The sequence below is a fragment of the Chironomus tepperi genome, unplaced genomic scaffold (assembly GCF_022539635.2).
Source record: "Chironomus tepperi strain 1889 unplaced genomic scaffold, CSIRO-AGI_Ctep_v1 contig_382, whole genome shotgun sequence".
Lineage (NCBI taxonomy): Eukaryota > Metazoa > Arthropoda > Insecta > Diptera > Chironomidae > Chironomus > Chironomus tepperi.
Window position 1 is genome coordinate 426,795 of NW_027226504.1, and position 13,245 is coordinate 440,039.

The 13,245-nt window shown below is 34.2% G+C and overlaps 1 protein-coding gene across 1 annotated transcript; it reads right to left on the minus strand.

Annotated features, from left to right (window-relative positions):
• Positions 1–9,311: 9,311 nt before the first annotated feature.
• LOC139096290 (uncharacterized) lies at positions 9,312–12,057 on the minus strand. The gene is made up of 3 exons (XM_070647989.1): positions 11,774–12,057; positions 11,298–11,380; positions 9,312–11,040 (listed from the first exon to the last, which is right to left on the minus strand). Exons 1-3 carry the CDS (start codon positions 11,976–11,978, stop codon positions 10,816–10,818), a joined length of 513 nt encoding a protein of 170 aa, XP_070504090.1. The 5' UTR covers positions 11,979–12,057; the 3' UTR covers positions 9,312–10,815.
• Positions 12,058–13,245: the final 1,188 nt, after the last annotated feature.

Below are 13,245 nucleotides of genomic sequence, written 5' to 3' on the forward strand. Positions count from 1 at the left end.
GGGTCAAATTGTCTATTTTGTTCGATTCTTTGATATAAAATTATCCTATTTGCAAGAGCATATTTTAAGGTATTGATCAAAATGATCAAAAATTTCCAAAAATTGATCAAAATTGATAGAAATGAGATTGATTTCCAAATTTTCGCTCTAAAATTTCTCGTTCTTTTAAAAATCCTAAACGTTCAAAAAAGGGCAGGACATACCTAGTGGGGAATCCTTTGATGGCACCAAGGTTTTTCGAAGTCTCGGTCCCAACAAATTCTCAAAGAAGTCTCGATCTCGGCATCGGCATCGAGAATCCTCAGATGGCACCCTCCCCTCATTTGTTAAAATTGCCGAGATGCCAACTAGATGCTCGAGCGACACAGTAGACTACCCCACGGAGTTTTAAAGGCTGTTTTTGGCAGCCATATGGACATCAAAGGAAGGCGCCTTCCATTTGGTGTTAATTAGGGAGGTGTAGAGAAGCTTAAGGGGTAAGAACTCCTCAAAAAGTGCAAAAATTTCCAACAAAGTGCAATAAATTTCGCCAAAGTAGAAGGAACTGCTGAGTTTGCAATGAAGGAGTAAAATCACGGTCAAATGCAATAAATTGCATTAAGTGCAGAGGAGCTCTTGGAGGAGCCTTTAAAACTCTATGACGAACCCTTCTTCATTTGTGTCGCTCAGGATGACGTCAAATACAATGCAGTATCATATTTAATACGGTTAGAGAAGCCAATAAAAAAATATCGCAATAATCCCCTTGACTTAACTGCTCTGAGCAATCAGAAATCTTTTGATTAATATTCCTTAAAAACTTATCATTTATTAAATCAATAAGGGTGCATGACCTTCAAAAATTATAAATATTCATGTCATATTCCATCCCTAATATATTCAAATTCCCTCTTCCATGACCTGCCTACAAAGACATTCAACTTCATAAATATTTTCCCATATTTTTCATTTTCAGCCTCATCAAATGAAATTAATGTCTTCTTCATTATTGTTGATAAATTAAGGGATTCTGACTCAATTCAATCCAAACAATGAAAATATAAAAAAAAAAGTTTTGTGTGATACGAAGTAGGAAATTGTAATTGAGCGCTGACAAAAACTCATACAATACTCATCGTAAATCATCATCCTTTTCATTTATACTCTATTTTCTCTACCTAAATGTCATTTTCATTTTCATTGTTACTACTTTTGTGACTATATGTGTTAGATGTTCACGTTTTGTGACATAACAAAATAGCTTTGAATGACAATGGATCCCGAGTGACATAAATGAACACGGAGCTTTAAAAAACCTCTTTTTAATAATACCAAATGGAAAGCGCTTCCGTTTGGTAGACATATGAATGCCTTTTGGCCATTTGGTAGCCATATCGATGCCCCTTAGTCGCTTGGTAGCCATATGGATGCCATTGGGTCGTTTGGTAGCCATATCGATGCCATTTGACCGTTTGGTAGCCATATGGATGCCATTCGACCGCTTAATAGCCATAAGGATGCAGTTTGGCCGATTGGTAGTCATATGAATGCCATTTGGCTACCAGACGAAGGCAACATGCATTTCTTATTAGTAAAACAGCTTTAGTTGAACCTTAATAGTTCCTTAACGGAGCACTTGTGTCGCTCGGGGGATGTGGATGGAAGAAGTGAAACTAAATCAGATATTCTTCCTTTCCTTACCCACAAAAAAACGTATTTTCAGCAATCGTCACGAAATTATCAGCGCATAACGCGAAAAATGTCTTTATTTCTTTTATATACTTACCGTCTTGAAGATGAGCACAAAGAAGTGGAGGAAAAATGAAAATCTTCAGCATTTACCTCAAAAATGAGATTTGTGAATAACCAAACCTTTTTATTTTAAGTGCTTTTGACATCTTTTTTTAGCGAGTCACGCAATCGTGATAATACTTATAAGAAACGTCAGTCATGATCTCGGTGTTGAAGTTTTTTGTGTGAAGCAAGTGAATGGATTCTGGTTAAGGAAGAAGAGTAAACTTCTTTTCTTTTGTGGATTTATTTCGACAAAAAGGATGGTGGTATTAGATACAGATGTATTCTAAGAATTTGTGTGTTCTTAGCAGAGATTTTGTTTTAATCAAAACTATAAGGATTCACTTATTATGTAACGATCTAAAGAGGGAGGAGAGGGTTGATATTTTAGGCTTCTTGCCCGAGCAACACAAATAAAAAAGGCTTCTTAAAAATCCTTGAAAACAATTAATCCTTGATTTAAGCAACCAACTTAGAACCGCGTCATCCAACTTTTGACCTTTTCCTTTTCATTTTATGTTAATATCCTGCATGTGATTGAGATTATTTACAGCTCAATAACTATAAACATGAATAAATCAATCATACTTATTCTCGGGCCGTATCCCGACCCGCACAAGTTTATCATGGCAGCAAGGTGACGTCCATGGATCCCAGTTGATTTGTACGGCCATCGAAGTAAGTAAAGTAAAAAGACGCCCAAATGGCAATTTTTATAACAGTATTGACTGCCATGAATATTTTGTGACGATCATGTCTGATGATAATAAAATTTAAAAATTAATTGAAGCACTAATTGACTGGGGGTCATGGGAGGTCATGGATCACAACTGATCTGTACGACCAGCGAAGTAAGTAAGTAAGTAATTGACTTTCTTCAAATGCTGAACAGTTCCAGATGATGGGCAATGGATTCTACCGGATTTTAATTTTAAGGTCAGAGAGTTGGCTTGGACCTTACTGGATCTTGTTTTAAGGTTCGTTAAAGTGACTTGAATACTGTATCCTATTTCTTAACATACAAATATTGCGGAATTGATTCTTTTTATTTATTAGCCTATTACTGATCGCAAGGACAAACGGTTGTAAACCAGCTACTCAAGACTAGAAATTTTCGACATCCATTGTACCCCAACACACAGCCTGCTCACCACTCACCACTGAACAATTGTGATTGCCACAAAAAATATTAAAAAAATCTTCCTTCCTTGTATCTGCATCCTGTAACCTGTCATTTTACGGATGCTAATATTTTTGAGAACAATACATCATTCTTGAATGTTAAAATGAGATTTTGACCCATTTCCATATTTAACGAATTTACGCTATTGCGACATGGTTACATGCTCATACGAGACATTTCCATAAACAACAAAATTTCTTCGTGCAATCTTCTCTTTTTGCGTTTCTACCACTTTTTTTGAAGATAATTTGATATTTGAGCTACAACATTTTTCTCATAGAGCAGTAAAATTGCTGTCATGGAAGAAAGATGGAACGACACATCACATGCTTGTTAGGATGAGAAAAAGTCAGTAAAGCAAAAGTTTGATGCCATTTAAATATTCATAAATCATTCATGTCGTGTGTTTTAATGAAAAAACGAAATGTACGAAAAAAATCTTTGTAGGAGTTAAAAAAAAGTTTTTTTTTATGTCATGAGAGTGCCAAAAACATGGTTTTAAGTTGCAGTAAAAGAAGACAACAGAAAAGTTTTTCTATTTTTCGGTTTTGTATAAAGTTGTTGAGATAAAAGCTTTTTTGACATCTCTCATGAAGACTCGTGAGATTTCAGTCACGACTCACGAGAGAATTGAGTCATCTTCTCTGAGAGCATCGAAAACAGACGCTCTGAATTATTGTGAAAATTGAAAAGCTTTTAAGGAAAAATTGTATTGAGTTCTGCGGAATTTTGAAATTATTCAAACAAACTTTCTGTGGTCATGGAATGTTTATTCATAAAATTTTAATTGTTATTGACTTGAAGCCAATCCGAGTAATCCGAGTATGTACGATAGAGCATCGGTGGTTTGGTACGGTACAGTATAAGTACACCACTGGTATGACACAGTGGTACACCTGGAATGGCAACGTGGAATGTCTGTACCGTACCAATAGTACATCGGTGGTGCACTGGTGGTACGGCATAGTGATACGATGGGACTGTATTGCCAATGGCACAGTACAGGTGGTACGGAAAAATAGTACAAGATTGGTGCATTTTTACCGTTCCTATACCGTCCCACAAAGTACAGTCTGAGAATCGTTGGGCATCACCGAGCTCAATAACAAAGCATACATGTGCATATGCTTCATATTCCACATACATCTGCAAAAAACCTGAAACAAACAGGAACAAACACTTAATTTTTCGTGCATGAAAAACTTCATGATTTATATTCAATTAATTAGTACTTAAACTTACCGTATACTTTCCTACTGAACATAATTTTTAAGCATCTTTTAAACATCGAAGGAACAAATTTTTATGTGCATTTTTCATTTAAATTAATTAATAAGCAATTTTTTGCAATTACCTAGAAACTTTGCATTTTCAAGATGTTTAATGAATAATTTATAGTAATAAGGCAGTAGAGGGCAATCTGTGTGCTGAAGCACATTATCAAAATGTCATGAAACTTATTTCGTGTGTGGTAGATCCAAGGCATGCCGCAAAAAAATAAAAGTTAAAATTCGGTCTAACGCAAAAGTTAGGCTGACCTGTAGATACTATTTTTCAAGGGCAGACTACTGATCTGTCTTACAAGCTGTTCGTCGACTGGTATTTTTTGACATATTCACACTGTGAGGCTTTCGAGTTAATGCCAACTTGACTTATTGACTGACACTAAATTAGAGCAATTATCAATTTCACATCCAGATCCTTTTAGATTATTGAATTCCTGTATCTATATTTTTCAAAACCACAAATGTGCAATTTGAACAAAAAATTCAGTCTTACTTACATTTATCTCTCTTTATTTCCACATCCTTTCATTCTTTTTAAATGATGGATGAGTAAATGAATAAAAATGTAACAAAAGAAAAGATGAATGTCTGGCAGGCAACAGCATAAAATTGAAAAGCATGTAAATTCTCGTAAAATTTTCTAGAAAATTTACATATTTTTACCCATAACCATACAATGATGCAATAAACATGCTTTATTCGTTAATTTCTTCCTGTGAATTTTTTATTTATTTCTTATTCTTGAATTTTCTGTTTTCAGAGTGGCGGGAACATGATAGAATCACTATTCTGAGCAGTTTTTTTGGTAACAGAGTACATTTAGATCAGTGGTGGGTATCTTGTGTGCCGCTGCACACTAGTGTACCGCCAAAAATTCTTAGAAATTCTTTGAAACGTATGTCATGCTGTCGATAGAGATAGTGTCACACTTGGAATTGGTAATTGGTAAGCGGTAGCCAGTGATAGAGCCAGCTTCAGGAACCGACTGAGGAAGGTCATGGATCACACTTGATCTGTACGGCCAGCGAAGTAAGTAAGTATGTCGTGCACAGTTTCGGTGGTTCAGGCTTTGCATCAAGGTGTGCTGCGAAGATAAAAGGTTGCGCATGACTGGCTTAGATCCTCAAAGCTTCGGATACTTCAAGTAAGGCTTGCAGGTAATGAATTATTGAGATTCAGTTAGGTTAAGCTAGGACGAACAGATTTAGAATCTATCAAGCTATTCATCCCCTAACAAGCAAAGAACATGCTATCACAGAAGAGAAAAGCCACTGTTTTCGCAAGGGCACTACTGCACTGTGTCAACGTATTGGCTGTAAGAGTCAAACCTGCACTTTACACTGATTTTGACCCATTTTAACATAGAAATGAGTTGTGTTGCTCGGAATTAGTGAGTAAAAATCCATTATTTCAAGTACATTCTAGGCTGTTTGCTGTTTACCTCAAATTCTACTGAAACAGAAAGACTTAAACTTCAAAAAAGCAGAAAGTATTCATTTAATAAAATTTCATACGATCATCACAAAAAACTGCAGGAAATTCATAAAAATAATGCACATCAGTGATGTAAAAAATCCCATTATTCTACAAATTTTTCATCAAGAACTCTCAGCATGAACAGCTTTTTATGAATTTTATTCCTGTTATATATTTCCAAATTCCATTTCCATAAATTATTATACAATAGTTCTCCATTTCCCATAAATTTGCTAACCTAATTTTTTTGATGCCTGATAACAAGGAATAGTAATACTTCACACATTCATAATGCATTTCATGTTATGAAAAGGAGAGAGTAAAAATACATGATGAATTCTCATCTGTATACTCACTATTCATCCTGAATTTTGTGGATATATTAAAATGAATGTGCGGGTAAAGTCATAAAAAAAACCTGAAATGAAATGGCATGTTATGCTGTTAATTGTGAATGAAAAAATAAAAGGAAGAAAAAACATAAAAGACGAGGTGGAAATTCAGCTAGTGCGAAAATCCACAAAAAAAAATTGTTTCTGTCAACGGTGCATACGAGATGTGATTTCAAACGCTTTCAAAGCTCATTTTTTATGCAATTTATTTTTATGTTTCAATTATTTTGCGTTGATTTTTTTTATTTTTCTTCCTTTTTGTTCATTCACAGCTCCTACTCTGTGCTTGTTTTGTGACCGTCATGTCAAAGCTTTCAACTGCAGATTTAGCTTTAGTTTTTGATAATCTACTTATGATTAAAATGGGGTTATTTGCATTTTGTCCTTTTAATTTCCATATTTTAAGTTTGGTTAATTCAGCACTTATTAGGTAATGTTAGTAAGTAGGGTTTCTGATTAACCGCGTTTTTTCACTGTTTACTCAAAACAGCTGTTAACGCGGTTAACAGCGGTTATTTTGAATTTTTAATAATATCACAATTTTACTTTGTTAATGAGCTTTTCATTGGACTCATATGGTTGAATTAGTTACGTAAACCTACTAAAGATAATCAGAATCAAAGAAAAAGAATAACTTTTTGATTGATGAACTCCAACATAGACTATTGAAAATTCATAAACATTAAGTAATATATTTGAAAGAATGCTGTTTTTTTTGGTTTGCGAAAGTTAAGGGAAATTTGGACCGAAATTTTCTGATTTTTTAAAGGCAAGCAAGACGAAAATTGCCCTTAACTCCACGACAATGGCGAGATTTTGAAAAAAATTTCCCAAAATCTTTCAAGTTTTTCAAAGGAATTTCTAGCACTGAATTATATATCCAAAACTCACATTTTCCTGAGATTTATGAAAAACATTAAATTTTTTTTGATTAAAGATTCAAAATTTCCGTTAAAATTTTCTGGATTTAAAGCCTTTACAGAACCCAAATGCTGTTAAACGGTTAATTTTCTAACCGCTGTTTTGCGTTAACCGCATTTTCAGGTAAAAAACTGCTGTTATGCTGTTAACATAATGTAACCCTATTCGTAAGAGGGAGTCGAGAATCAATTGAAAATGACCTGCAGAAACTGAGCTGCAAAAATTGAAGGCCTGGATGCTTAGTCGACACCTTTTAAATACATAGCTGAAAAGAAGTTGAATGGATAAGGGTCGATCTCTTTCTCATTGTCAAATGCGTAACGATAGGAACTACACTGAGTTATATATCTTAACTGCAATTCCTGAGCTACATAAATGAGGAAAGATTCATCTCGAATCTGGATTAGGGGTGTCGAACCCAAGTCCTGAAACGAACTCCGAATCCTAATAAAAAAATTGGGAACATAATTAATTTCGAAATAAATCTAATGATGCAGAAATGACTGTGAAGGCCTGGATGCTTTCGACACCCTTAATTTGGATCTGCCCAAAATTGACAAAAATACGTTAAAACAATTCATTAACTGAGCATTTAGTTGCATTTACTCGCTTGCTTGCTCAAATCAAGCTCCGTCTTGGAGCCTAGGGAAAGGCTTTGAATTTATTGCTGACCGAATCACAACGATTGCATAATTTCTCAATTTTAACATCTAACTAGCATTCCATCATTTCTATCTTACACTATGTTGCTTTTGTAACACCAGAACGACTTTTTCCCTATTGGATTCCAACCAAGGACGGTATAACAAGCTTGTTTTTATCTCCCAGCACCAACAATATTCCGATTACTTACCTTTAATTAGTCATAACGTATTTTTGTCTATTTGGGTAGCTTCGTGTTGAAGTCATGTGTTAATAATCCCCAAATGTCTCATTTTAGCTACTTGGAACTGCATCAAGCTGTTAAAATATTCTCAAAACTCTATTAACGGATGCCTCATACCACCAAAATACTGTAAAAATCCTCCAACTTTCCTCTTTTATTTTTTTCAAGTTTTTTTTTATTCATACAATTTAAAGCAATTTCTTTATTTCACTTTTAATTGCCATAGTGGAAATTTCATTTGAACGTTTTCCGTTCAAACTAGTTAAACTAAATTAGAGAGCTGGGAAAAAAGTTTAATAAAATGTGATGTAATTATACTAATGAGCAACTTTGTGCAATTAGCTCTATCAATTAAATAGCACAAAACTTTCATATAGAAAATTTTAAAAAAATAAATACAAAGAACTGCTGTAATACATTTTTCATCCATTTGACACCCATGCTGAACTTTAAAAAAGTTTCATTAAATAGCACTTTCGTGATCTATAAAATATTAAAATTCAAAATACGAAGAGGAAAAAATTATTCACGAGCTGACGCTCAAAGGCAAACTTTTCTTTCCATTTCTCTTTAAACATTTTATTCAATTCTATTAGAGAATTTAAGAGCTGATAAGTCATGAAAAATAGTCACAGATTAGTAGAACGGACAACTATTGATGTCAAATTGTCAAGTAGGACAACCTGAAGTCTAGATTTTGACAAATTCTCAAGATTATAACCAAGATCGAGACCGAAACCGAGAAATCGAGACCAAGATTACAGATCTTGACCCGGTCTCGGTTTCTAGATCAAGATCGAGTCTAGACCAAGAACAAGATCAATCCTGTCACTGTCTCGAGTTCGGTCTCGTCAAATCTCGAATCAATGAACTTTTAATGTCAACTGAATCATTTACATAAGTTTTGTAACATAGAACTAATTCTCTCTGTGAGTCTTAACAGGGGTGTAGCCAGATTTTTATGGAGGGAAGGGGATCCGAGGGATGGAAAGTGGGGTTTGAAAAGTTTTCGTTTTGAGCACAAAATTGAGAGAAAATGAACTTGCGAATAGCACAAGTTGGTAAATCGATTCAAAATCTTAAACCTGGCAGACGTGACTATTTCAATCGAATCCGACACTAAGTTAGAGTCATGCTGGCCTGGGGGCTGACTTTTGATCGATTAATTGATTTGTGCTATTCAGATTAACACAGAGAGGAGTACGGACTCCTCGATTAATACTTCAATTTCCCTAGCAGACAAAGAACATGCTCTCTAGAGTGCTCTAGATCAGAGTAAGCTCGCGAGCGTGTTGCTAGTATATTTAAGTAGAGCATGCTCTTTGCCTGTTTAGATTTGCTAGGATTTTTCGTAAAAATTCCAAATTTGAAAATCCCAGAGCTCGAAGTCGATATGGTTGAAGTCGACTTGAGTCGATTCGAAGTCGACTCGTTTTTCTGATCGACTCGACTTCGAGCTCTGGGAAATCCTTAAAAAAATCTGGCTTCGCTTCTGAACCAGATTTTAAAAGACAACCCATTAGAAAACCCAATCGATTATTCAACCATCCGTACCAGTCAATTTGTATCCATTACAAATATTTCCATATATCCAAAACTTTGTTTCCAAAAATATTTTCACAGCAGTAAGCTAATGGGAATTGAATAAATTGTATAGATTTTTTTATCTTATTTTCATTGTTATATCTATTATCAGTTTTACTATAATACTCAACATAGAAAAGCATTCGTGCACTTTTGTCGTGAAGAAAGTTTTTTTCCTCCCGAAAGTCTCAAAAGGATTGAAAAACACCAAACACATTCAGTAATGTAGAAGCTATAAAGCTGAAAAGATTCTTTAAGCACATTTGAGACTTTTTTTTATTTGTAAACTTTAAAGTCAGTTACTTTCAATTTATTCATGCATACATTTGATCCTTAAATATTGTTTCTAAATTTGGAAAGGGATAGAGGATGTGAAATTGAAAATCCATAAAAAAAGCTGCTCGAGGCGATTTGTGCTGAGTTAAAATGGAAAAGGTTCAATATTTTTACAAGTAACTGGCATTTATTTTTAAAGCATGGAAAATCAATTGCATAAAAAAATAAATTTTAACATTTTTATCTCAAGTGCTGTAAACCGCAGATTAAAGGGAAGGAAAATCTCATCTTAATTGCCTTTTAATTGGTTTTATATTGCACTGAGCAATTAATTTAATGTATTTATTGTAAATTAAATTGTTAAGCTGATAGTCCAATGGTCATTGGATATCTCCTCCGTCTCTTTTGATCTTTAATATTACAGATTGTTGGATATTCGTGTGGCTTTTAGTAATTACTTTATTAAAATTAAATTAGTAAAAATTCTCAAGTAATAAGATTAGGAATTTGTATTTATATTACAGTGAATTACAGTGTAATGTAAAGTGTAAGCAATTCATATCATGATAGGGGCGTAGCCAGATATTTTGTAAGGAGGAGGCTCAAAAACTTTGGATTTTCCATAAAAAAATCTTGTTTGTTTGTTTGCTGGTCATACAGTTCAATTGTAATACATCCTATTTGGTTACTTAGCTTGTAGTTAAGAGAGCCTCTTTCGGATCCGCGCTACTATGTGGCCTAAATTGACGGTCTCATCCGCGAGAAGGTGAGATTGGCCCATGCTGGAGTTAAACTAGGCGTAGCTTAAATCACATGAATTGCGTGTTTTTTAAAACTTCTTAGTCGGAAAATACTGTACTGAATTTAAAAAAAGGGATCGAGTCCCATATAGGACCCTAAAGCGCTCTTATATAGTATAGTACCCACCTTCCTCTTCTGGCTACACCCCTGCATAATCTAGCTTACACTCCCTAAATACCATATTAAAACAAAATTCCTCGAGATTTAAATACTTAGTAATCAATCAATTTGAGTAATTCACACATATTCTTGAATGTGTGATGCTCGTTGCTGAAGATTTCTATTTTTAATGACAACATAAAGACTGTAAACAACACATAAGTAGTAGATTTGAAAACTTATTCCAATTAGCTCTTTAATAACTTCACGGGTGGAGTTGGCACTGCTAAAAAGTCCAAGAAATTCAAGCAATATACCGATGAAGGATAGAATCATGTACATTATCATATGTTTGTGACGACCCTGTAAATTAGAAAGTTGTTAATTGAATTTGGAAACTTTAAATTTAGGAGGATTTAAAACACCCAGAAGGCACTCGTAGCCGAAAATGGCCGGAAATCCAACTCTGAGCATGATATTCAAGCCAGATTCGATGAAATCCGCCCTCAGGCCAGACTCAAATTGGCTTGGAGCCGGATTTAAAGCCATTTCTACGCCGTGTACTTTCCGGGATGTACTGTACCCCCGGATTGAAAATCTTAGTAAAAATATTTACATACCTCGATAATTCCAATAATAAGCAATCCACCAGAAATCAACTCAAGTAAGAATAGGAAAGCGATGAACAATAAAATTCCAGTGACTGAAATATTTATGAATTACTTCAAGTGATCAATTTTTAAAGCTAATTGCTACTCAAATTATGCTCTGCTTCTCATTAGTATCAGATTAATCTAAACCAGTGTTGTCTAAACTGTGTGTCGCGGCACACTCTTCTACTGAACTTTTTAAGTATTGTCTTAATTGGCAAAAGCCGAGTTTTACCGTCTACCAATCCTCCTCTCACCGATGGTCACTTCCGTAGGTTGCCAATTTGACCTTCGGCGGGGTTCTTCGGCGGAAGGTGGCAACGGGCTTTATACAATTATATCTAACTGCACACAAAATTTATTTTTAAGAGACAGAGTTCAGTTTGCCACAGAGCAAAGTTTTGTAGCACTTTAATAACCCATCTTATTTATTTTCAAATACTTACACACAAATTTGTCAACATATTTCAATCCATAATAATAATCCATATCAACATATGGCGTGTCTGAACTTTGCTGCAGCATATATCCCATAATTGAGAGTATGATCACCATACCAAAGAATCCAACGAGTGAATTAAACCATCCGATGATCAATCCACCAGTTCTTAATGAGAAACAGCAACATCCATTACACATTGGCTCCTGCATTTTTGCAATTTGAAACTTTCAAACAGGAATTTAAGTTTGAGGAATTTTGTTATTTTGCAAAGACTTGCAAGTTTTTACTTCGACTTCAGAATCAAGACTGTATTTTGTAAATCCGCAAAACAAGTTTTAAATGCATATTTAACACTTTGTTTACTTTTAAATTCGGAGAAAAATAAGAAAAATTGGCGCGTTCCATTTTCGTTTAGTTTACAGAATCTATAAATAGTAGCATGTAAAGATTAACATTCTTAGAATACGAACTCATTCACAGTTCAATTTATTAGGTAGCTTTAATAATTACAATATTTTCTTAAATTATTTGAAGCAGTTGTGGACAACCTTTTGTTTTTCACGACACATGTTGGAGGTTGGTCTTGATTGAAACCATACACGGCATAGGGTTCTTGGCAATTCCAATCATTTTTGTAGCCACACACTAGTGTACCGCGGCACACAGGTTTCCCATCACTGATTTAAAGTGTTTATTGTCTTAGGTACGTGCTTATTTATGTACATAATTATAAATAGTATTTTAACTTAATTTTTACACAATATTTTAATCATCTGATGGAACGTATTCATGACTTTTATCAATCAGTAAGCTTCTATATAGCAATGCATCAAAGTCACCGAATCTAACTGTTATAAAAAATAAAATTAGATGTTTTATAGAATTAATTTTGAAATTTGTCTCATTTTAGTTATGCAGCAGAGTTAGCAGGAATCCAATGTGGAGGTGACTCCACTTATTTTGAGGCAAATCCACTTCCATAGTGGAGACCTTTTAGAGTCTGAACTCCTAAAGTCCTGCCAACTCTGATATCCACATCATCACGCAATCATTTCTTACCTGGTCTTACTCTTCTGCGTCTTACAGATTCAACTCTGGACGATGAGCATAGTCCTAATACTACGAATAAGGTCAACAACAGCAAAAATATTTTCATTTTTAAACAATTTTGGAATTGAAACGTTTGACTGTTAAAAAGTTACTGATGCTTCTTATCGATGGATTGACTGTATTTATACGAAAATCATCGACTCTAAGTTAGTAACAATACTGTAAAAATATAAATGTTTTCCAAAAAGTAACTTCATTGAACTAGTTTTGTATGAAAAAGTAACAAATGACAACAAGTTGACTTTTCGTATATTGATGACTCAAAAGATAAGAAGCTTAAAAGTTATTGGAAATCCTCTATGGAAATAGTCATTTATTTATTTGGGAGTGACATTTCAATATAAAAGTATTTTAAGACAAGCAATG

Coding starts and splice junctions, on each gene's coding strand:
- LOC139096290 (XM_070647989.1), bottom strand. CDS start 11,978: ATGCAGGAGCCAATGTGTAATGGATGTTGCTGTTTCTCATTAAGAACT. Junction 11,381..11,773: donor ATATGTTGACAAATTTGTGT/GTAAGTATTTGA, acceptor TAAATATTTCAG/TCACTGGAATTTTATTGTTC. Junction 11,041..11,297: donor TTATTATTGGAATTATCGAG/GTATGTAAATAT, acceptor TCTAATTTACAG/GGTCGTCACAAACATATGAT.